General features: G+C 45.8%; 2 protein-coding genes across 3 annotated transcripts in view; one reads left to right on the top strand and one right to left on the bottom strand.

Moving 5' to 3' along the window:
• The window catches only part of LOC139322398 (dual specificity protein phosphatase 10-like), a 9874-nt gene extending 7528 nt beyond the window's left edge, over nucleotides 1-2346 (top strand). The window contains exon 4 of the mRNA XM_070951496.1: nucleotides 2293-2346. Within this exon, the coding sequence (XP_070807597.1) occupies nucleotides 2293-2346 (54 nt within the window). The remainder of the gene's footprint in view (nucleotides 1-2292) is intronic.
• SPINDOC (spindlin interactor and repressor of chromatin binding) lies at nucleotides 1893-25462 on the bottom strand. 2 transcript variants are annotated; one of them, XM_070951002.1, is made up of 9 exons: nucleotides 25267-25462; nucleotides 22989-23055; nucleotides 16988-17185; nucleotides 15977-16246; nucleotides 15756-15857; nucleotides 12814-12909; nucleotides 11173-11292; nucleotides 7312-7362; nucleotides 1893-3615 (listed from the first exon to the last, which is right to left on the bottom strand). In XM_070951002.1, the coding sequence occupies exons 1-9, from the start codon at nucleotides 25330-25332 to the stop codon at nucleotides 3182-3184; spliced, it is 1404 nt and encodes a 467-aa protein (XP_070807103.1). In that variant the 5' UTR covers nucleotides 25333-25462; the 3' UTR covers nucleotides 1893-3181. The 2 variants fall into 2 exon arrangements, with proteins under 2 accessions (XP_070807103.1, XP_070807104.1); XM_070951003.1 differs by lacking the exon at nucleotides 15756-15857.

Genomic DNA, 25462 nt, shown 5'->3' with positions numbered 1-25462 from the left:
AGTCGAGGACTACCTGTAATGGGGGAGGGGGGAAAATGTTGATGAGGATGAGCTTGTTGGGGAGAGAGGGGGACAAGCTTATCTTTTGCTGCAGAAGCTTCCGTGAAGATCATCAGTGTGCGAAAACTTTTTTTTTTTTCCAGCACACTGGATTGCTGTTATGAAAAATTGGGAGGGGTTTGGCGGAAAAAAAAGGGGGGGAGAAATTGAATAGAATTTGGGGGGTGGGTGTTTGAGAGCAAGGATAGCGGGTTTCCGAATCCGCGATCTGCCCCGACTGAGTGGGGGGCCTGCATTTTTAAAAGTCTTGGCCGCTTCAGAATGCCATCAAATTTGCGAGCCTCTTTTGCTAAGAAAAATCGGTATTTCCTTTTCCCCCCAAAATATTTTGAAAGCCCAATAGGTTTAAAAAAAAAAAAAAAAAAAGTGGGGAGGGGGCGATGCGGGAAACGGCGGCTAAATTGGGAAAACACGGATTCTGTTTCTCAAAACGACTCAGAAAAACACAACATCTTTTAATACACACGGCGCCCGATGCAAAGCTTAAATGGCTGATTTTTGTATCTGCATGCGTGTACACACGCCAGCCTCCTGCTGTGCTCCTTCCTAGCTTTGCTTCAATGACCCCCCCACCTCCAATCTGAGCAACACCCCTTCCATGTAGCAGTTGTGACGGTGGTGGGTAGCGAGTTCAATTTCTCCTCTGTTTCTCTCTTTTTAGACTATTTTGTACTTTAAAAAAAAAAAATACCGCCTCTCTCGCCGTTTCGGTTCCTTCCTCCTGCCTGCTGTTTCTCTCTCCTGCTTTTGTTATTTATTGGGCCCTGACTGTAAAAGGCCTCTCCTTAATTTATTAAATGTGATTTCTGCTTTTTGTAATAAGTCTCTGTTTTGAAGTGGGGGGAGGGGGGCAAGGCGGGAGGGGTGCAAGGGGTCCCCCCCATCAAAATGGTGACTTTTAAGCCAAATTGCCTCCATTGAAAGCCTCTCCGGACGAGAAACAAGAACGGGTTTGATAAAACGAGTGTCATGGAAGGACAAAGGCTATTCTGACTTCTGTTCCATCCGTCGGCAAAGTCCCAATATTTGACAATATTGGAGAACGGGTGAAATCTAAAAATTGTTACTAACGGTTCTGTGGGCGTGGCTTGGTGGGGGGGGGTGGTAATGTGACTGGGTGGGTGTGGCCAACTTTTTTTTAAAAAAACTTTTAAAAGCATTTTTTATGCAACCTTAAGAGGTTGCAGAAAAAAAATGCTTTTAAATGCCTCTGACGAACAGGCAAGTCAGCTGGGATTGCCAGAGGCTTTTAAAGGCATTTTTTTCCCTACCTCTTCGGCCAAAGAGGTTGTAGAAAAAATGCTTTTAAAAGTAAAAAAAACAGCCTCTGACGATTGCGCGGCTCAGGTGGGTGGGTGGGTGGGGGCAGGGATTTTTGCTACCGGTTCTCTGAACCACCCGCTGCCATCGCTACCGGATCAGGTGATCCGGTCCGAACCGGGAGCATTTCACCCCCGATTGGGGAGGTTTGTGCGTGCGAGATTTAATTCGCCCTAGAATTGCTATTTCCACTTGTATGTCAGGATGCATGGCCATGCAGGCAGGGAGAAAACATGGCATCTTGCAACATACGTGTGCCCCCCCCGTCCCCACTATGTGTTTGCGGGATCAGAGAGACCCCAGAAGCAAATATACCGAGAATTCAAATTTACTACGCGGCGGAGTCTTGTCTAGGAGTTGGTCCTCTCTCTCTCACTGGCTCCTTTTTTAAAACAAGTCAAAGGCGCCCTCATGTGGTGGATTCTGAAACTGCAAGCAATCCAAAAAGGGAGGTGGAAGGGGGGGAAAAAAAGAAGAGATTTTTCAGTGGTTTTATTGTAATTAGCAGCGGCACGAAAGGATCCTTTCCCTGGAATAGGCGAGGACATTGATCTTCAATGATCTTCGTCTACCTTTAAGATTCAACTATATAAACCTGCTTTCGTCTACTACAGCAAGAACGTCCATCCACCTCTGCATAAAGGGGGGGGGGATTTTTTTTTTCTCACTTGGCCTCCTGCTTGCACCTGTTGAATGGCCCACCCGAAAACCTGGATAAAATGGTTAAAAGGCACACACACAGAGAATGGCTGCTCCTTCGCACGCTGGTTTTTCAAAGCGTTCGCGAGCCAGATGCAGGGGGATGGATCATCGTTCAGCACAATTTACGGAGCTGGCCGCCTCTTTTCTTTGCTCGAGATTTTCTAACAAAAGACAAATTCCCTCCTTTTTTTTCTTTTTCCTCCCTTGCAGGAGTACAAGCGAAGTGGTAACCGCAACACGGAACTCAAAACGTACATAAGATAGATAGGAGACCGCTCGTAGAACATAAAATATATATATTTTTAGTGCTCCCTGTGGTTTATGAATCTTGTTTATAAAGGCCCAGGCTGATTATTTGTAATCCTCCGGTTAAATCAGGAATTAGGGGAGGTCCCTTTACTTGCAGAGAAATACAGCGTTGGCGATGAAAAATGATCTTCCCGGCTGCAAAAAAAGGCAGTCCCAGCAATGAGTGTGTGTGTATATATATATATGTCTTATTTATTTCTTGCTGCAGTTTTCGTGGGGACAGGATGTAAAAAAAAAAAATGTAAAAAAAAAACAATAATGAAAAAAGGCGAAGGATCCGACTGCAACTGAAAAAAAATTTCCCCCTGAGTTTCTTTTTTTGTTTCTTTTCTTTTTTTTTAATAAACCAACCCTGAAATAAGGGGAAGGCAGTGGCAAAAGCCTCCCGTCTCGACTCGCTGATTTAGCGGCGACTCCGTTCTCCGCTGCAGTGTGGAATTTTGCTGGTGAGGAAAAAAAAAAAAAAAAAGGCTGGGGCCTGAGAGAAATCAAGAGCTGCTTCTGCTTAGGATGGAAAAAACAAAAGTTGAAAACAGAAACAAATAATATATATATAAAAAGCAGAATTAAAAGACTTGCAAAATGGCGGCAGAGTTAGCTCAGAATCTGTTCGGTTCTCCAGCAAGGGAGACGGGAGCGATAGTGTTGGGGGCGGGGCTTCCGAGGAGGGGGTGGAGCCTCCTTCTCTCAAGCTCCGCCCCTAGATTCCTGCCTGGTGGTCCACAGAATTTGGTCTCTTTTAAACCCTTTCTCGCGGCTTCCCGAGTCAAGTGGGATGGAGAGAAGCCTGTCACTTCCTCGGGGCCTGGGCGGAGGGCTGGCACCGGTTCTCCCAGACTTCGCGGATGGTACGCCGGACTTCGCGCGGCATCTGCAGCGTCTCGGCGTGGCACTGGAGGATGTGTTGCTTGACGGTGGCAAGGCAGATGCGCCGCAACGGGTACTCACAAACCATGCACACCAAGTGACCGGTGGCGTCGTCAAAGTCCACCAGGAACCGCGCGCGCCACGAGGGGTTGAAGCCTTTCCCGAGGGCGGTGGAGGCCTCCTTGCCAGCAGGGGCACCCCTTTTGGCCGCTCCCCGAACTGCCCCACAGTTTTTGGGGCGGCTGTCGGCGGAGCTGCCCAGCGGGCAACGGGGGGAGAGGGTGTCCTGGCTTGGGTGGAGGTGACCGCCAGCATCCCTGGAGTGAAGCCGCAGCAGGGAGACGGAGCAATCACGATCTGGGGAAGAGAGGCAAAGGCGCGCATCATCGGTCAGGATAGCGTACAGGTAGTCCTCGACTTACAACCATTCTGTTTAGCGTTCAAAGTTACAACGGCACTGGAAAAAGGGACTCACGGCCATTTTTCACACTTAACGACCGTTGCAGTGTCCCCGTGCTCACCTGATCAAAATTTGGATGCTTGGCAACTGACTCATACTTACGACGGTTGCAGCGTCCCGGGGGGTGTCACATGACCCCCTTTTTGTGACCTCCTGACAAAGTTGGATTCGCTTAACAACCGGGTGACTAACTTATCAAACTGCAGTGATTCATTTCAGAATGGTGACAAGGTAGGTCGTAAAATGGAGGCAGAACTCACTTAACAAATGTCTCATCTAAGTGACAGAAGTCTGGGCCCACAAACAACTAAGCCTTTGTGTCTTTGAGCCCGGGGGGGGGGCGGTTGGACTAGAAGACCTCCAAGGTCCCTTCCAACTCTGTTTATTTTGTCTCTGCTCATCTAAATGATTCAAATCGTGGAAAGCAACATCAAAACCAAGGAGACATGACTTAAAACTGAATTAAAGTACGTGATATACACCACACACAGAATGACTTACCGGTCGGAAATATCCCTTGCTATCCAGGTGGCCCAGCATGGGGCTAGCTAGAACTACCATATTTTTCGGAGTATAAGACGCTCCGGACTATAAGGCGGAGGGAAAAAAAAAAAAAAAAATCTGCCTCTGCCTCCCAGCAATTTGCCTCCTTGCAGCAAGCAGCCTGTTTCAGTTTCATTTTCAACACAATCTGATTAGCACAAGAAAAAAAAAATCTGTCTCCCAGGAATTTGCCTCCTTGCAGCAAACGGCCCGTTTCAGCTTCAGCACAGCCTGATTACCACAAGAAAAAAAAATCTGCCTCTGCCTCCCAGCAATTTGCTTCCTTGCAGCAAACAGCCCGTTTCAGTTTAGCACAAGCAGCTGATTGTCGGTTGGATCGGCCTCCTGACGATCAGCTGTTTCAGGCTGCAGGGATTGCCATAGCCTATTGCTGCCTCCGCGCACCCCATTTTCTGGAGGGCTGGCGGGTGGGCAGGGCTACATTCGGTGTATAAGATGCACCCAAATTTTCACCCTCTTTGGAGGGGGGAGAGTGAGTCTTATACTCCGAAAAATAAGGTAAGTACATTTTTCTTTTTTATTTCTGTTTTAATCTGGCATAATTTAAACAAATAATTTCCCCCTTTCTAGTTCCTGGACTAGGGATTCGAACTGCCGACCTTTCTGATCGACAAGCTCAGTGTCTTAGCCACTGAGCCACCTAGTCACCCCCCAACATACAAACACTTTTAAAACAAAGCTTCTGTAAGGCTAAAAACGGCGCTCACAGCCCAAAATTGCGCCAATATTTTGCAATTCAGCAGAGCGCTTTTTTCTCACGATATGGGTGGGAAAATAACTCTCTGGGCTCCTTATTGTAAAGATTATTAAAATCAGAAAGGAAGAGAACAAACAAGGGAGATTTTAAATAATAACTAATAACAACAATAATATCATAGGTCCTTGGGAAAGACTCGATAGGTGGACAAGAATGCCAAATCCGGTCTGAAGGTCTGCTCAATCGTAATAATAATAATAATAATAATAATAATAATAATAATAATAATAATAATAATAATAATAATAATAATAATATCTCTCGTTCTCAATAATTTGGCTTCCTCTAGTTCTTCCCTGGATTTTTAAATCTCTGCAGGCAGACAAGTCCATTGGTGGGATTCAAATAATTTAACAACCCATTCTCTGCCCTAATGACGGTGGCCATGGTGGGCGTGGCTATGGTGGGCGTGGCTATGGTGGGCGTGGCCATGGTGTGTGTGACAGGCAGCACACGGCCTCCTGCACAGTGGCAGGATTCAAGTAATTTAACAACCGGTTCTCGGCCCTAATGGTTCCTTCCAACAATCAGTTTGCCAAACTGCTCAGAAAGTTAACAACCGGTTCTCCCGAAGTGGTGCGAACTAGCTGAATCCCACCACTGCCTCCCCCGGGAGCAAAAATGGGCCGCGGAGGGGCAGCGCCGAACCACCCCATCCCCGGTGCCCTGTTTTGGGCCTAGTAGGCCACCCTGCACTTACCTGGGAGCCAAAACGGGGAAGCGTGGGGACTCCTGGAAGGGGCGGAGCGGGGCCAGTCAGCAGTTTAACAATTGGTTCACACGAACCGGCTGAATCCCAGCCACTGGACAAGTCCCATCCAGACCCCCTTTTAAAACTCAGTAACCTAACTCAATGATGTGCAGGTTTTAGCTTTCTGATATTATTTGTTTTTTTATTCCCCGCTGAAGGAGTGGGGAGGGGGGGGGAGAAACAAAACAGGGGATCCACACAATTGTCAAAAAGATAAAAATTAAAAAAACCTTCCCGATTCACTAACTTTTTGACACGAAGCATGATAGGGAAGTACCTATAATGAATGCAGAGCACGGATGTGTCTTTCACACACAATTTGACGACACCCTTTGCAACTAAAAGCAAGGAGATTTGGGAGATAATAGGGAAGTTTCCCTTCACACAACCCAGAATTAAAAACTCTGAAGTTCTCTTCCACCCCTTAGATACCACCAGCTGAAAGTCAAAGGCTAATCTTGTGTTTTTTTTAAATCTACTGATTTCTCAGATTATACTATAATATAATATCAGCTAAACTACATTCAAAGACTCTGAGCGATCCAATATTTGAGGGGGCTGCCACAGAGAAGAGGGGGTCGACTTGTTCTCTGAACCACCTGAAGGCAGGACAAGAAGCAACGGATGGAAACTAATCAAGGAGAGAAGCAACCTGGAATTAAGGAGGAATTTCCTGACTGTGAGAACAATTAACCCGTGGAACTGCTTGCCACCAGAAGTTGTGGGTGCTTCATCAATGGAAGGGTTTAAAGAGATTTGTCCGGAATGGTATAAGATCTCCTGCTTAAACAGTGGGGTTAGACTAGAAGACCTCCAAGGTCCCTTCCGACTCTTGTGATGCTGTTTGCAATGGCTGCTGTTCTTTGTAGCAACAGCCAGCCTCTGAAATTAGGAATGGGTTGCCCTATTGCAACAACAACAAGAAGAAGGGAGCGAAATATTTGACTTTTCCCCTGTATTTGTGAATTTCCCAGATGGCTGAAGCCTCCGTTACACAGCTGGATAGGCAAGTTCTGGCTGGATCCAGCTGCTATGTTTTTCAGGCTCCTATAATTTTCATCGAAAGTGCTCACATTTCCAAAATCTGTCCCCCAAGAATGGAGTTGGCATACAGGGATGGCCAGCAAAGTGGAGTTAAATGTTGGTTTATCTCCTCTTAACCCTCGGTCTACACGGATGCTAATTTCTGCTCGATAAACTGTAATTCTCTGCAAACTTTCCCAGTTCCTCTGCAATTGATTTTTCCCCCGGCTAAAACAATGAGGACTGGGGCTTTAAAAAAAAAAAAAAAGACGAAGAAGAGAAACAGGCACAAGTTCTTCAATTGGTGTCAGCGCTAACGTTCAAAACCAACATTGGTCGATGGACAACACAGGGATCATGGAAAGGAATCTTTTTACTGGGCAATATTAGTGACCTCTGGCAGGGGGAATCCACTGCTGATCCCTTCCCGCCCAATGAAACACAGTCTTGATGTAAAACAAAGACCTATTTTGGATAAACAAAAAAAATCATGCTTACCCACTGTTTTCTTCCTTGCGTTTGTCTTTGCTCCGGTGCCTTCTGATGGTTCTACAACAGAAAAACATCACAGTTGTCGTTGTAGGATACGCACAATCCAAATACTCAGCTTCCGCCCCCCCCCCCTCCCCAAGGCAAGTAGTTTTCTGCAGCTTTGGGGAGCAAATTGTTCTGACGTAGGCTTCCTTAGAAATTAAACGCACAAACTTAGTCCCGGCAAACCTCTTTAATTCATATGGCTGTGAATTCCTTTCGTTTACAGTCTGCAAGGCTTGGTAAAACAGTCTTTCAGAGGAAGGTTATCAACACCCACCTTATCTCCCGTGGAATGCTGCCAGAGAGCTAATTTCCAGACGCAGGGCAAGGCCAAACTTGGCACAGAGTCACAAACAGAATTTCCAAATCTTGAATCGGCCAAATGAACTAATTGCTTCCTGCAAAAGCTCACATCCCGTTTGCTCTTCTTTTATGTCTTATGGGAGAGGCCAATCATCTCCAAGCCTTACTCCCAAGTCGACCCTGTTTCCTTAATTGTTCCTGTCTCCTGGCAGCTCTGTTCATGCGCACACTGGGAACAGGCTCCTGCTGTTCTTCTGCCTTGCTGATGTCAGACTCTGGAGGCAGCAAAGAACTACCAGATGGCCCTGGCCCCCTCTCTGCCTCTGATGCAGAGCCCTCATCCGAGCCTTCCCCAGATTCCAGGACTGGTTCACGTTCCTCCCCAACCTCCTCACTGTCCGAATCTTCTGTCAGCTCTGCTGGCAGGCCACAACACAAATATCAAGCCAAACACCAAAAGAATGCAGCCTCTTTGGTTATAGGCAGTCCTCAACTTATGACCATTTGTTTAGAAGCCGTTTGAAGTTACTTTGGCACTTGAAAAAAGTGACTTGTGATCCGTTCTTGGACTTATGACCACTGCAGCATCCCCGTCGTCAGGAGATCACAATCTGGGTGCAATCCAGCTTAGAAACCCAATCGGGGATTGGATAACCTGTTGTTAAGTGAGGCATTGCCTGATGGCGCACGATTTGACAACCTTCTTCAGCTGTGGTCAGTACGTGAATCATCACAGTCACTAAACGAGTCACCACACAGATCACGATTGCCAACCTTCTCAGGCTGGCTTCCGACAAGCAAAATCGGTGGGGAAACCGGCAGGGAAGGTTCCGCATTGTGAACATGCGGTGACTCGCTTAATGACTGTCACAATTCACTTAATGACTGCAGCAAACAAGTTGTGGGTCATGTGATGCCTCACTTAACAACAGATTTCCCGATCCCAACTTGGGGTCTTAAGTAGAGGGCCGTCTGTCTTTCTTTAAAGATTTGTGACAAAATCACAGCAGAGATAAAACCAATTCAATTGAACTGAATCAGATAGTCCTCGATTTACAACAGTCCATTTAGTGACTGTTCAAAGTTACAACGGCACTGAAGAAAGGGACCGATGACCCTTTTTCACACTTAACAACCACTGCAACATCCCGAATTCAGATACTTGGCAACTGATTCATATTTATGACGGTCGCAGTGTCCTGGGAGGGGGTGTGTGTCATGTGATTCCCTTTTGCGACCTTCTGACAAGCCAAGTCAGTGGAGAAGCCAGATTCGCTTAACAACCATGTCACTAACTTAAGAACTGCAGTGATTCACTCCTGTGGCAAGAAAGGTCGTAAAATGGGGCAAAACTCACTTAACAAATGTCTCGCTTAGCAACATAAACTTTGGGCTCAGTTGTCATAAGTCAAGGACTATCTATTTTATTTGGTCAAATCTGATTAAACACACAAGGAATTTGTACCTGGCACAGAAGCACTTAGTGTACATGCAAAGAAATAATAATAAAAATAATAATAATAATAATAATAATAATAATAATAATAATAATAATAATAATAATAATAATAATAATAATAATAATAATAGAAAATGAGACTGTGAAGATCTTGTGGGACTTTCGAATACAGACGGATCGTCATTTAGAACACAACACGCCAGATATCACAGTTGTCGAAAACCGAAATGTATAGTTTATTGATATTGCTGTACCAGGAGACGCCAGAGTCGGAGAAAAAGAACTGGGAAAAAATCACGAAATATTGTGACCTGGCCATCGAGACTACATGGCTATGGATGAAACATGTGACAGTGATGCCCATTGTCATCAGGGCACTTGGTACCATGTCCAAGAATTTTATAAGATACATCAGCAAATTGCAGCTTCGTGCAACACCACCAGCGGAACTGCAAAAAACTGTGCTACTCGGAATATTGTACTTCTTAAGAAGGTACTTAGTTGATACCTAAGATGCTGGCAGCAACCCGTATTCAACTATTAGCACCAGTCAATGGTATTTGTGATGCATTTTTGAATGTTCAGTTGACAAGAGTTTCATGTTTAATGAAATAATAATAATAATAATAATAATAATAATAATAATAATAAGTTATAAACTTTCATTCATTAACATGAAACTCAAGTCAACTGAACATTTAAAAATGGATCACAAATATGGTACATTTTTAAATGTTCAGTTGACTGAGTTTCATGTTGTTCTTGTTATTATTATTATTATTATTATTATTATTATTATTATTATTATTATTTAATCTTTAGTGAGATTCACAGCCTTTGAGGCTGGTTAATAGCTCAGCAGCTCGAGTCCTAACCAAGGACCTAGGAACTGTTAAGGTATCGTCGGAGGATGTAAGCTGTTCCGAGTAAGGTGATTTTTTGTAGAGTCAAAATGTTCAAGTGCGGCAAATTTAGATTAAATTTATTATTTAAATTTAGATTATTATTATTATTATTATTATTATTATTATTATTATTATTATTATTATTATCTCTTTTATTCATTAAACATGAAACTCAGTCAACTGAACATTTAAAAATGCATCACAAATATTATTGACTGGTACACTTTTAAATGTTTAGTTGACTGAGTTTCATGTTGTTGTTGTTATTATTATTATTATTATTATTATTATTGTTATTGTTGTTGTTGTTATTATTATTATTATTATTATTATTATTATTATTATTATATACTTTATTCATTAAACACGAAACTCAATCAACTGAACATTCAAAAATGCATCACAAATAGCATTGGTATTCATTATCTCTTGAGTTTCATGTTTAATGAATAAAGTATATAATAATAATAAAACATGAAACTCAGTCAACTGAACATTTAAAAATGTACCAATAATATTTGTGACACATTTTTAAATGTTCAGTTGACTGAGTTTCATGTTTAATGAATAAAAGAGATAATAATAATAATGTAATACCACCAATAAAAGGGGGAATAAAGAAGATAAGGATTATCTTATATATATTATAATATATATATATATATATAATCTATCTATCTATCTATCTATCTATCTATCTATATAGATAATATATATATATATATAGATAATATATATTATCTTATATATATTATTACAGCCACACCACATGGATTAATAGACAATAGGCAGAGAGTTAGAGGATCAGCAGAGTGATGGCAGGAGGGGGGAAAAAAGTCAACGAAAAAACGGGATAAAACTTTGCAGAGCTAAGAAAACAATTCTCTAAACGGGAGCCAGGAACAGCCATTCCGACTAAACAATCTCTTTTTAACGTTTTAAAAAAATCCCCACCAAAACAATTTTCCATGCCAGGACTGCCGAGATATCAGGGCCAGATACTGGATATTGCTGAGTGACCTTGGTCTGGTACAGCAGTTTATAGATAAAAAAAAAAAAACCTTTGTGATCTGTGCCAAGCCTGGAATTGCGCCAATATTTCCAGAGTCTTCAAAAAAAAAAAAACAGATTTGCACTGCTTTTTGAGTTTCCACCCACCTGGTTGAGAACGGCAGTACAGCTTCAGGGTGAATCCAGCGGGAAAGGAGCCGTCCGTGAAAATCCGGATTTCAGCCGGAGCTGACCCGGGAAGTCCGCATTCCGACAGCCACTCCTTTCCTAGAGAGCAAAACGAGTGTGAAAAATTAAAAACCCGTTTATTACGATTCTCACACATCTAAATTTTTTTACTACCTGTTCTGTGGGCATGGCTTATTTTGTGGGTGTGGCTTGATGATCATGTGACAATTCTTTAGGATTTAGCAGAGGTACTGGTCTACCAGGCTTTTAACTGCTTGCAGAGCTGTACCGGTCTACTCATTTTGTTTTTGGAGGCACTGATCATATCGTCACCGCCACCGGCTCGGCCGAACCGGGCCGAACCGGGAGGAACCCACCACTGATCTAAAGCCGACCAAAGTCCTTTAAGAGTGGAAGGGCTGCTAATGGTGCTAGCCCAGCCTACTGATGGGAGTTACAGGTAGTCAGGTAGACTTACAAGTGAGTTCGTTTAGCGACCGTTCGAAGTTACGACCCTGGAAAAAGTGACTTATGGTGGCATTTTTCACACTTACGACCGTTGCGGCATCCCCATGGTCCTGGGATCAAAAATTCAGAGGCTTGGCAGCTGACTCGTATTTACGACGGTGACGTGCTCCCCTTTTGCGACCTTCTGACCAGCAAAGTCAATGGGGGAAGCCGGATTCACTTAACAACCTTGTGACTTAACTTCACCACTGCCGTGATTCGCTTAACAACGGTGGCAGGGAAGGTCGTAACATGGGAAAAAACTTACTTAACGAATGTTTCCCTTAGCAACAGAAATGTTGGGCTCAACTGTGGGTCGTAAGTCGAGGATTACCTGTACTTAATCCAAAATGGCAGGATGTAAATCTAATCAACACAGATTTTATTTGTTAGTTGTTGTTTTATTCCAGGACTTTTAACTAGACCACTCTTTTGAGTATTTCTAATTGTACTGGACTTTGACTGTAATAAATAATCAATAAAATAATAAGCCGGATGAGCTCTCCCGCTGCTCTAATCCGTAAAAGTTACAATTTTATTCAAGCCGATTACATTTCCAAGCCACATAAAAAATCAATAGACATTTTCATGGCTTCCTCCAGAATCTTGAGGACTAGAAACAACCACAGACAGGGAGTCCCAAAGATGCTTTTTCAGGAGGCAACTGGACTTGTCTTGTTTTTTCTTTTGAAGATGTTTCCCTTCTCATCCAAGAAGCTTCTTCAGCTCTGACAGGATAGTGGGGAATGGAAGGTAGGGAGCTGGCTCTTCGGCTTTGAAACGGAGACGAGGAGCGCCCCCTAGAGTCGGGAACGGCTAGCACGTATGTGCGAGGGGAAGCTTTACCTTTACCTATAGAATCAAAATCCCCCAAAACTTGGGCAGCTTTCAAGCTTCCCTTTGCCTTCATAAGGGCTAGAAACTTGACTTTTGAAGGCCGGAGGAAGAGATCCTGAATTTTTTGAACAAATTGCTTTTTTTTTTTTTTTTTTGCCATTAAAACGGAGCTCAGCACACAAAGTGGTGGTGGGGGGGAGACGACGGGGGACAGAGAAGAAGAGAAAAATCAGAAAGCGACACTCAACAACTGGTTCCAAGGCAACCCGGTGTTACCTGCAGCCTCCATGGGCTCCTGGCCCCTCGATTCCTTGGCGGGCGTCCTCTGTCGAACCGAAAGTCGCCGTTCGCCTTCTAAATGCAACCCCTCCGCTGCGAAGAGAAAAAAAAAACGAGAGAAGCACAGGAGTTCAATTGCGGGTCTCGAATGGCGTTGTGCAGCTTTGTGGTGAGGACAGGAAGGATCTGGTTTCTTTTCACGACAAAAGGAAGACAGGGAGCCACAAAAGACACGGTTAAGGAAGGAGGAGCATTAGCGCGGCCACAAAGCACACTGAATATCAAGGCATTTCGGAGGTTTTCCTGACTTGGTTCGGTGCCCCTTTGCTAAAACCTGGGGTAAAGATTATACAGGTAGCCCTCGACTTACAAAACTGTTTAACGACCATTCGAAATTACGACGCCACTGGAAAAAGCGATTTGTGACTGGTTTTTCACACGACCATCGGGGCATCCCGTGGGTCAGGTGATCGAAATTCGGACGCTTGGCAACGGACTCGCATTTACGACCGCTGCAGTGTTCCCGGGGTCACGTGAGACCCTTTTGCGAACTTCCGACAAGCCAAGTCCGTGCGGAAACCAAGATTCACTTAACAACCCCGTTGCTAACGTCCCAACTGCCGGGATCCGCTTAACAACGGTGGCAAGAAAGGTCATGAAACGGGGGCGGAACTCGCTTACAACAAATGTCTCGTCTTAAGTGACAGAAATCTGGGGGTTCAATTGTGGTCGTAAGTCAAGGAGTACATGCACTTGTGCGAGCTGTCAAAAGGAAGCAGGATGGAGGTCTTTTGGAAAAGGGCAGGATTTGCCTGATACCATGTTTTCCCTAAAATAAGACCCTGTCTTATATTTTTTTTGAATCCTGAAATAAGTGCTTGGCCTTATTGCCATGCGCTCAAAAGCCCGATTGGGCTTATTATCAGGGGAATGTCTTATTTTGGGGGAAACAGGGTATACTCTACTCTACTCTACTCTACTCTACTCTACTGCACTCCACTCCACTCCACTCCACTCCACTCTCCACTCCACTCCAATTTCCTGACAGTGAGAACAGTTAATCCGTGGAACAACCTGCCTCCAGAAGTTGTGAATGCTCCAGCACTGGAAGTTTTTAAGAAGATGTTGGATAACCATTTGTCTGAAGTGGTGTAGGGTTTCCTGCCTAAACAGGGGGTTGGACTAGAAGACCTCCAAGGTCCCTTCCAACTCTTCTCTTCTCTTCTCTTCTCTTCTCTTCTCTTCTCTCCTCTCCTCTCCTCTCCTCTCCTCTCCTCTCCTCTCCTCTCCTCTCCTCTCCTCTCCTCTCCTCTCCTCTCCTCCATTCCACTCCACTGCACTCCACTCCCCACTCCCCTCCACCATGTTTCCCCGAAAATAAGACCCTGTCTTACATTTTTTTGAACCCTGAAATAAATGCTTGGCCTTATCGCCATGTGCTCAAAAGCCTGATTAGGCTTATCAGGGGAATATCTTATTTTGGGGAAAACAGGGTAGGTTTTCTTTGGAGTGGGTTGACTTCGTTCATACATCTGTAGTCTTTTGGGGAAGAGTTGAGTAACTGTGTTTTACTTAACAGGACCCAGATTGTTGGGGGGCAATATGTTATTTAGTATACTGTCTTTGGTGTAAGCCACCCAGAGTCCTCGGAGAGTGGGCGGCATAGAAATATGACTAATAAAATAAGAATAAAATAAAATAAAAACAATTGTGCTAAGGACGGTCGTCAGACTGGGGCGAAACTCCCTTAACCATTGTCTCGCTTAGCAAAAAGGGCTCAATTGTGGCTTGTAAATCTAGGATTACCTGCAGGGGTTCACCTCTTGCACCAACCTATCTAGGGAAGAAGAAGCAGGAGAGAAGTTGGGTGTACTACGGCGGGCGAACTACAGCTCCCAGAAGCCCCCGGAGAGCTTAGCCTGCAGCAAAGGACGCTGGGATATATCCCCGAGGAGGAGCCTTAGACAGGTCCCGTTTTTGACAGATATATTTTGAGAGCAGCTCAGGGGTTAAGGAACCTTAGCAGCCATTACGCAGGGAGGAATTTTGCCAGCTTGTCACAAAAACACACTCACAAACATGGATTCCCGGCACAGCGTGATTGCTCTGTGGGTGCGGCCAGTTTGAAAAACACTCACTTCCCAGGTGACAAGACTTGGAGACGGGGCCGTGTTTAAGGAACACCAGCAGTCCTTGACTTACGACACTCGTTGGGAGGTACAACGGCGTTGGGGGAAAAAAAAAAAAGAAGAAGAGAAACTCACACCTACGTCCCTCGCACGGCATCAAGGGATGGCCGTTTGTGACCTTCCCGGCCAGCTTTCGACGAGCAAATTCGATGGAGGCGGGTGGAGGTTTTAACTAGATTCGCTTAATGGCCGAATGAAAACCCTTAACGAATGTAGTGATTTTGCCAAAAAAACCCAACTGGGCACGACTTTGTTTGCACGACTAAACAACCCCCTTGCTTAAGCAGCAGAAATCTTAGTCCCAACTGTGGTCACAAGTCAAGGACCACTGGGGGTCCAGTGGAGGCCCGGGGGGGGGTCTGAAAAGGATGGTCTAGGCCAAGGGTGCCAAACTCAAGGGCCGGGGAGGCCGGATCCGACCCAAAGGGCCCTGGAAACAGCAAAGGACCAACCCGCGGTGCCTCAGCCAGCGAAAACGGGACTCCGTTTTCGCTGGCCGAGGAATGCAGGAAGCTGGCGTGGCCGAAAACGGGGCCCATGGGGGAACGCGTGGCCCACCAAGCTCCATTTTCGCCACCAGAGTGTTCGGGAAGCCACAGGCGCCGCCGACACAAGGGACGTCAAACTGGCCACGACCCCCTGCCCTCCCCCGAGGTCAAACACAACCGTGATGTGGCCCACCATGAAATCGAGTCGGACACCCCTGCTCTAGGCGTCTCCTGGCATCTCTGTGCCCTCCCTAGCACTCACCGCGCCGTGCTTGGACGGGCCTGCGCTTCCGCCTCACGGGCTGTTCCTCCGTATCAAGGAGGACTTCGATCTCGGCAGGCTGCTTGTTCTCGCCGGGACCGCCTGGGGTGGGGAAGGGCCAGAAAGGGAATCAGAAGCTGCCAGGTGCAGCACCAGGCACCCGGTTGGCCGTTCCGATCCGCGAGGGTGACGCAACGACAACAGAGAAGGGAGATGTTTACCTGCAGGCGGCGAATCTACGGCGGGCAGCACAACCCCTTCGCTCCAGCCTTCCAGGATGTTGCGTTTCTCCTCCAGGGTGAAGTCCAGCGAGTGGGCGTGTTGCTGCAGGATGTGCTGGCGGGCCGCCGCGGGGCCGGAAGTGGCCAAGATGCCCCCGCACACCATGCACACCAGCCGGCCATCGTCCGGATCGTCGGCTACCAAGTATTCCTGCTTCCAGGAGATGCCGAGCTCATCCTGGCCGGCAGACTCTGAAAATGGATATTGTCCTGCGAAGGGAAAAAAATGGGGATTTCATTGAAAAGGAACCGCAAACTCACACCTAGAGAAAGTTCTAGAAATCAAGGTTGTTTCCCTAAGCATTAGAAGATCCTCTGATGTGCCCCAGCCAGCATGAAAGTTAGGAAAAAGGCCTGGTCTATGGTGAAAACCAGGAGATGGTGAGTTCTAGTTCCACCATAGGCATGAAAGCCGGCTGGGTGACTTTGGGCCAATCACCAGGAGACGGTGAGTTCTAGTTCCACCTTAAGCCATGAAAGCTGGCTGGGTGACTTTGATCAAGTCCCTCTTTCAGCCCAACCTGCCTCACAGGGTTGTTGTGGGCAAAAGGGGGAGGAGGAAGGAGTTTTATGTCTGGTTGCCACCTTGAGTTACTTACTTCCATACTGTACTTCAGTAATGAAGGTGGAACATGAACAAAGAAGCCAAAACAGCAGCCTTACCAAGAACATTTTGACTCCCAACGCCTGTAATGTTTCTTCTGGCCAAAGAATTACGACGCCCGCTGGCGCTTCACAACCTTCCCCTAAATCCTAAACTTGTCTCTCGCTTTGGATCGAGACCTCTCCCTTCCCTTTCTTAAAATCTCCGGGTGCTTATATAATTGTCGTCCCAATGCCTTGTCTCTGCCCAGGGCTCTGGACACCCCTCTGCGGGGTTGTGTTTCCTACTGCTTCCCCAGCGTCAGCCATGCCATGCCCCCTGCTGGTGAAAAAAAAAACGTGCCCCACCTTTGTCCGCGGGGTTTACGAGGCCTCCGTCCGGCTTCCCCGAGGGACGGCGGAGGAATCGATAATCGGCAGCCATCTTCTCCTTCTCCCTGAAGCGCGAGATGACTGAAGAGACCTCAGTGTAGTCCGTCAAGGGGGTCTCTGCCTTCAGCGCCATGAGAGATCTGGAGGCGGCAAAGCGGGCGCCCCAAACCCCGACTGTGGAAGAGACGGAAATAATATCACTCGCCGTACAGGCAGAAGTACCGGTAGTTGACTTACAATGATTTGTTTAGCGACCACTTGGAAGTTACAACGGCGCTGAGAAAAGTGACTTACGAACATTTTTCACACTTATGACCATTGTGGCATCCCCGAGGAAAATTCAGACGTTTGGCCACTGACTCATATTTATGACAGGGGTCTGCGACCTTTTGCGACCTTCTGACGAGCAAAGTTTTCATCCCTTGAGACTTTCAATAAGAGATTGGACTGCCATTTGTCAGAAATGGTGTAGGCCAGGGGTCTGCAACCTTAAACACTCCAAAGAGCCATTTGGACCCGTTTCCCACAGAAAAGAAAACACCGGGAGCCACAAAACCCTTCCTGTGCCTGACTATTTCTTCAGCGGCCACAAAACTAGCCTAGGTAGTTGAATTAAATGTTCTGTTTTCTTCTGAAACTTTTCTTTTCGTGGATTTATCCATGGTTGGCCTACCGGGGGTTGAAAAGCTCAATAAATTGCGTGCCGGTGGGTGTCGCACATTGGCAGTTATGATGCATATGTTGAGTGACAGGGAGCCGCAGCAGAGGGGTGAAAGAGCCACATGCGGCTCCAGAGCCCCAGGTTGCTGACCCCTGGTGTAGAGTCTCCTGATCGGGCGGGGGGGTTGGACTAGATGACCTACAAGGTCCCTTCCAACTCTGTAAAAGTCAATGGGGGAAGCCCGATTCGCTTAACATCCGTGCGGCTAACTCGACAACGGCAGTGATTCATTTAACGACTGTGGCAAGAAAGCCTGCAAACTGGGGCAAAACTCAACTTGACTGTCTTGCTTGGCAATAAGGTATACACCTTTCTATACAGGCAGTCCTCGACTTACAACAGTTCATTTAGTGACCGCTCCAAGTCACGAAGGCCTTGAAAAAAAAGTGACCGAGGTCCGTTTTTCGAACTTAATGGCCGTTGCAGCACCGTCATAAAGACGAATCGGTCGCCAAGCGACCGGATTTTTGATCACGTGGCCAGGGGAATGCTGCAACGGTTGTTTTAAGCCTGAAAAAAGAGTCGCAAGTCACAGGGCCGTTGTAACTTCGCTGAACGGTCCCTAAACGAGGACCGCCTGTATACAGGGGAGGCTTAGGCAGAGAAACAAACCACGGGCAGATTTCCCTTGCAGGTTTTACGACAAACCACCCAGCAGCTTAACTATGAAAGAGAAGCAGCTCGTCCATCATGGTTTAGCCGGATCCAGGCTGTTCTTAAAACTCCGATTAACAAAAAGCGTCCGATTAACAAAACCACAATCAATGCATTATCAAACAGCTGAAGTTCTTCTCAAAAAACATCAAGAGGTTTAACGCACTCATATCGCGGCTTGCTGCTGCCAAGGTCCCAAGATTTGGGCGTTTTAACACAAAGTGGAGAGGCTTTCAAAATAGACAAAGCAGGTTTAAGACTGAATCAAGGTCTGTCCATAGCAACCAAGGACTTCTGGAGTCTCTTAGGATAACATCTGTACATTTAGTTTTAGATAACAGTGTCTGTCTTAACCACACGCAAGAGGCCGGACCAGATCATCCAATTCCAAGTTTATTGTAAATCTACGTTAGCGTGATCTTGCAAATTTAGGGAGGGATCTCCCTTGAGCTTCCTGCTCTGCCTGTTATCCAGCTGAGGCCTCTTATCTGACCGTTCCCTACAAAGCAGCATCCTTTTTATCCAATTCCTAAGGTCATTACCAAAACCATAACATCTGGCTATCTACCGCATGTATTCAAAAAAGCAGGCATTAAATAGATCTGCCTTTCCCCCCCCCCATCTAGGCGTTTGTCATAGATGTTGGGCTTTAATTGCCCTTAAAAGATACCATCTTTAATTGCTATTTATGCCATTAAAGAAGGAGGAGGGAGGGGGGTAGGTGTCTCTTAACTTAGCCACTTTAAGGCTTGTGGACTTCAAGTCCCCAGATTTCCCCAGCCAGCATGGTGGCATTCTGGGAATTGAAGTCCACAAGTCTTAAAATTAAAAGACATCCCCCCCCACCTTACTTGTTTTGAGCCTGGTAGCGCAGTGGACTAAGTGCTGTTAAAGTAGCACTTAGTTGCCAGCTGCCTGCAATTACTGCAAGTTCAAATCTCACCAGGCTCAAGGTTGACTCAGCCTTCCATCCTTCCGAGGGAGGTAAAATGAGGACCCGGATTGTGGGGGCAATAAGCTGACTTTGTATAAAAAAAAGAACACCGCTTAGGGGGGGCCGAAAGCCCTACTAAGCAGGTATATACAAAAGTATGAAGGCTATTGTTTAACGCATTGTAAGCTGCCCTGAGTCTCCGGAGAAAGGGCGGCATATAAATCGAACCAATAAATAAATAAATAAATAAATAAATAAATAAATAAATAAATAAATAAATAAATAAATAAATAAATAAATAAATAAATAAATAAATACATACATACATACATACATACATACATACATACATACTTACTTACTTACTTACTTACTTACTTACTTACTTACTTACTTACTTACTTGTAGAAATTCAACCAGCAACTCACTAGCTGGATGAAGCTCGTTCTTATAATGTCCTTAGGCAGTTTCCTTATCTTACCAACTGTGGATCTGTGGACTTCAGCTTCCAGAATTTCTCAGCCAGCCATGCTAGGTAGGCCCATTTTTCTTTCCCACCTGGCTCCAGATCCTCTCTATGCATCTGGGGAGGGCGAAAACAGCCTTCCCCACTCCCTCGGAGGCCCTCCGGAGGCCTGAAACAGCCCATTTCCCAACTCCTGGTTGGACAGGAAGTGACGTTTTCTGCTGTCCCCAGCCTCCAGAGCCTCTCTTTTCGCCCTCCCCAGATGCATAGAGAGGCTCTGGAGCCAGGTGAGAAAGAAAAACGGGCCTTCTCCACCCTCACCCAGACCCTCCGGAGGCAGGAAACAGCCTGTTTCCCTACTTCTGGTGGGCCCAGAAGGCCCGAAAATCAGCTAGCTGGTGTGCGCATGTGCGACAGAGCTGAGCTGGTGTGCCCACTGATATGGCTACGCGTGCCACAGGTTCGCTATCATGGCTCTAGAAGGTTCTAGGTTGGGAAACGTTGCCTGATTCTAAGAAGGGTAGTTACTAGCTATGGATGTACCCAAGAACCCAGTATTTATCTTGATTTACAACAACAATCGAGCCCAAAATTTGCTTGTTCCTAAGCAGCAGAGTTATTGAGCTTTGCCCTGTTTTACGACCTTTCTGCGGTCGTTAAGTCAGCCACGTGGTTGTTAAGGGAATCTGGCTTCCCCCATTGGCTTTGTTTGCCAGGAGGTCGCAAAAAGGGGGAAATCACACGACCCCGGGACACTGCAGCCGTCATATGGACCGGTGGCCAAGCCGCATGAATTTCGTTCCACGTGACGTGATGGGAGATGCTGCAACAAGTCGTTAAGTGTGAAAAAGGGTGGCGAGTTACTTTTTTTTCCGGCGCCGTTGCAACTTCGGTCGTTAAATGAATGGCTGTAAATCGAGGACTACCGGTATTTAAATGTGGGAAACTAAAGAGGGGGAAGATCAAGGTGAGAAGAGAATCAGGGTCTAACAAAAACAACAAAAACAACAACCTTGCAGTGTGTTTTTGAAAGAAGCTACCGATTTCTGCTTCCCCCCCACCCTCCCTTTTGCATTCCTCAACTTCAAAGGTTGGTGTTTTACTCTGAAAAGACAGAGGCGGCCTTGTGTTTTGAGCACGGAAACTAAAAAAGGAGAAAAATCTTAGGAGCAAATGGAGTGAAACGGAACCTGTACTATACAAGATGAGAGGCTGGGGGTGTGGGGGAGAGCCCAAGTGTATATTTATTTAGTTATTCAATTAATTTATACAGCTGCCCATCTCAACAACTCCTCCCCAAGCTGTGCATTGTTTTTTTTCATGTAAGAGGTTTGGAAGGAATGCGAGGGCAGTACTGTTAACTAGAATGGAAACTGGGGAGAGAGAGAGGGGGGGGGAAGGAGAGAAAGAGAGGGAGAGAAAGAAAGAGAAAGAAAAAGGGGGAAGAGAGAGAGAGAAATGGGGGGAGAGAAAGAGAGAGAGAAAGCAAGCAAGACAAAGAGAGAAAGGGGAAAGAGAAAGAGAAAAAGAGCAAGAGAAAGTGCAAGAGAGAGCGAAAGAAAGCAAGAAAGAATGAAAGAAAGAGGGAAAGAAAGAGAGGGAGGGAGAGAGAGCAAGAGAGAGAAAGAAAGAGAGGGAAAGGAAGAGAGGGAAAGAGAGAGTGAAAGAAAAGGGGAAGAGAGAAAGAGAGCAAGAGAGAGAAAACAAGAAAGAGAGAATGAAAGAGGGAAAGAAAAAGAGAGCAAGAGAGACAAAACAAGCAAGAGAGGGAAAGAAGGAGGAAGAGAGAGAGAGAAAGAAAGAGAAAGAAAAAGGGGGAAGAGAGAAAGAGAAATGGGGAGAGAGAGAGAAAGAGAGAAAGAAAGAGCAAGAAAGAAAACAAGAAAGAATGAAAGAGGGAAAGAGAAAGAAAGAGAGAGAGAGAGAGAGAGAGAGAGAGAGAGAAAAGAGAACAAGTTCAAAAATATCAACTGTGTTCTCACAACCCACTAAATCTAAACCACAGTTACAGTGTTCCTCCAAGATGTCATGCTCCAAACAAAGAAACCATTTTTATAGGGTCATCTGAAAGTAGGATCTTGGGTCCGGTGGCCTAGAGGTGGAGCTCTGGCCTCACAATCAGGAGGCTTGCGAGTTCGACCCTAGGAAAAGGCAGGTATTTCTCTCTTCTGGGCACCATGAGAATATATATATCTGCTGAACAAAACTCCGCCCTGGCGACAGGAAGGGCATCTGGCCAGTAAACACTGTTCTAGCTCCATTCAGTTGCCCGGACTCCACCCCGCAAGGGATTATGGGGTCTTTAAAGAGAAAGATGATGATCTGAAAGTAGGATCTATCATCTACCCAATCTGGGAAGACCTAACTGGGTTAAGAACAACTCACAAACCATCCACACCTCTTCTTTTAGCTTTCTTTAAGGTACTTGTATTCCTAATCTGCTTTTTAAGGTGCTGTTTTTTTATTGGTTGTACTTTTTTTCCCTTCTGGGTAAAGACGGATGCAAAAAAAAAGAGAGAAGAAATTAAGCAGTTCTGCTTTCTCACTTTGCTTGTCACCTTCTTGCCACTTTCTCCCATTACTATCGTTTTCTTGATTTTTTTCTTCTTTTTTACATGTTGAAAGCAGCTCTTTTTTGTTGTTATTTTTGACTTTTCGTCCATTTTGAGCCTTAGCTAAGAGGCTATTTGCTGATATTCTGTTTGAAGCCAATTATATCCCTGCTTTTCTTGGGGAATCCAATTTTTTTAAAAAAAAAAAATAAAAAAAAGAATAATTATAAAGTTCCATTTCTAATCATTGTTTTTCATCTGCAGGATTTTTTTAAAAAAGCATAAATAAAAGCATTCTCCCCTCGAAGGTTAACCATGCAAGGTTAAAAATAACGGAATGCAAAATATTGTGCCTATCGTACAGATCCTAGTTAGATGGCAACACAAATTGTCATGCTTTGGCCTAAATTCAAGTTTAAGTTGGTACAATATGTAATGAATTTTGGAAATAGCCTGTCTTGGTTTTCTTCTGAGGAGCATTTAGTCTAACCAACAATCCTTGAGTTACCAAGAAGTCTCCCAACCAAGCACTAACTAGCTTGACTAACTAAGCTAGTCGCTAATTAGCTTCTGAACGGAGATCTGGTCAGCCAGGTGCCACCACTTTCCGAGACTTTTTAACAAAAACACGTGAATTTAAATTTTCTTACCTACAACAAAGGCCTCCCTGGATTGTTTGATGAGAAAGATTTGGCTCCAGAAACCACTCAGCACAGACTAAAACAAAGGACATTAAGCAAAATCAGAGAGGGGAAGGAAAAACAAAAGAAAAAGATGATTTAATCAATTGCCCACCCCTTGAGGACAAACATTCCTAAAGGGAAGCTTATTTTGTCAATAAAGGCAGAAGAATTTCACTTTCTGTCTCCGAGGAAGAAACCTTTTTGCTCCAAACACAGCCTCATCTCCCACGTTATTTTAAATTCATTTTTCTCAGTAGACAAAACCTGTTTACACACACACACACACACACACACACACACACACACACACACACACACACGGAACCATTTTTAGGCCCGTTTTTCTACTTTCCCTTGCATTCCAAATTAGTGAATCACTAAGTTCACTGCCTGCCCCCCACCCCGAAAAACACCCACCCACACACCACCAGATAGCGTGTATGTGTGTGTGTATGTTTGTGTATGTCTGTGGGTGTATATATAGATATATATATAAAGTGTTTTTTCTGTCAGTCTCCCTTTATTTCTTTATCAACAAATATATTTTATATATATACATATATATAATTTGTTTTCTCAGGTTTTTGCGGGTGTTTGTATGTAGGTCTTTGGTTATTCGGGTCTTCTCCCACGTAAAATTGGAAGTGTCTTGGCGACGTTTCGACGAAGTCTCATTCGTCATCTTCAGGCTGGTGTTCTCGGCTTCGTGCTTCCAGGAGCATTTGCCTGAAGATGACGAATGAGACTTCGTCGAAACGTCGCCAAGACACTTCCAATTTTACGTGGGAGAAGACCCGAATAACCAAAGACATATATATAATTTGTATATATATGTAAACAAATATATACATATTTGTTTTCTGATATATGTATATCTATATGTATATATATATATATACATATTTATATTATACGTATATATTTTCTGATATATGTATATCTATACATATCTATACATATCTATACATATCTATCTATCTATCTATCTATCTATCTATCTATCTATCTATCTATCTAGATATAGATACCGTTTCCCCCAAAATAAGACACCCCCTGATAATAAGCCCAAAGGGGCTTTTGAGCACATGGCAATAAGGCCAAGCGCTTATTTCAGGGTTCAAAAAAAATATAAGACAGGATCTTATTTTGGGGAAAACACGGTGTCTGTCTGTCTGTCTGTCTGTCTGTCTGTCTGTCGTCTGTCTGTCTGTCTGTCTGTCTGTCTGTCTGTCTGTCTGTCTGTCTGTCTTTCTTTACATCCAATTCTCTCTTATTTTCCTGAGCTCCATTCAGGGGCTTTTAAGGGCCAAGGAGCCTTTCAGCTTAGCTTCTCCCTCACCCTCCTAAACATGGGACCACCCCCTTCCTCCCTCTTTGACCCCACCCCTCCCACAAATATTCTTCAGGCTTCCCCCCCATTTGCTTCGTCTCCCCCCCCCCCGTTCCTCCCCCCCAAACCACTCCTCCAACCTCCCCCTCCCATCTTTTCAAAGCCCTTCTCCAGCATCTCCCCTTTGCCCTCCTCCTCCTCTTCCAGAAAACCCACCTGAGAGGTGTGAGGAGGGGCTTTCCCCCACACACATCCCCCTCCCCACGTGGGAATGAGCAGCCCCCCACCACCCCAAAGCCAGGGAAGCTGCTTTGAGTGCCCCCCCACAACCCCCACACCCCAGTTTTCCTCCCTGGTTGCATTTGAATGGAGGGGTGGGTGGGAGAAAGACCACCTCCTCAAGAGAACCAGGGAGGGAGGGAGCGAGAGAGAGAGACCCCTTCCCCTCTGCCCCCCCCCAAAACCAGGTGATTTGCCCCCTCCCCCTTTTTCTTTTGGCCAGAGAAGCAAATTGGGGAGGGTTTTTTTGGGGGGGGAGGGGGATGTAGGAGCACTTTTTAAGCTCCCCACCTGCAAATGGGGTGGGGGGTGGGGCCCAGAAGAGACCTCAGCCCCTTCCCCATATTTTGGGGGGGGGGATTTTTGCTTTTTAAGAGGGGAGGGGATTAAAAAAGCCCCCCCTTTCCCAAAAGGCTTTTTTTGGGCGGGGATTTGGGGGGGCTACTTCAATCCTTCCCTGCCTCAGGTGAGTCATGGGGGGGTCAATAAGACCCCCCCACCCCCCCCAGGGGGAGATAGCAGCCCCTCCCCCACACTGAGGGGCTTCCCAGGTTTCCCCCTGCCCCCCCCCCCAGGCGTTGGGGGGGGCAGGCAAAAGGGGGGGCTGGAGACCCCCCCCATCCCGAGAGCTCCCACCTGGTTGCGCAGCTGCTGGGCCTCCTCGGCGCTTCTGCGGCTGCTGCGGCCCCCGCCGCGCATCATAGAGCATGGCGGCTCCCAGCCCCATAGAGCGTCCACACACACCCCTCCCTCGGCCGGACCACTCCCGCTCCCTTGGCTGCTCTATGGTCCCATTGTCCGAAGGGCCTTCCCTCTCCCCGGGAGAGGTAGC

This window comes from Pituophis catenifer, unplaced genomic scaffold (assembly GCF_029215685.1).
Source record: "Pituophis catenifer annectens isolate HBS135680 unplaced genomic scaffold, rPitCat1.0.hap2 SCAF_10, whole genome shotgun sequence".
NCBI classification, from domain to species: Eukaryota; Metazoa; Chordata; class Lepidosauria; order Squamata; family Colubridae; genus Pituophis; species Pituophis catenifer.
The sequence above is the reverse complement of the archived record's forward strand: the minus strand, read 5'-3'. Positions and strand labels throughout refer to the sequence as shown.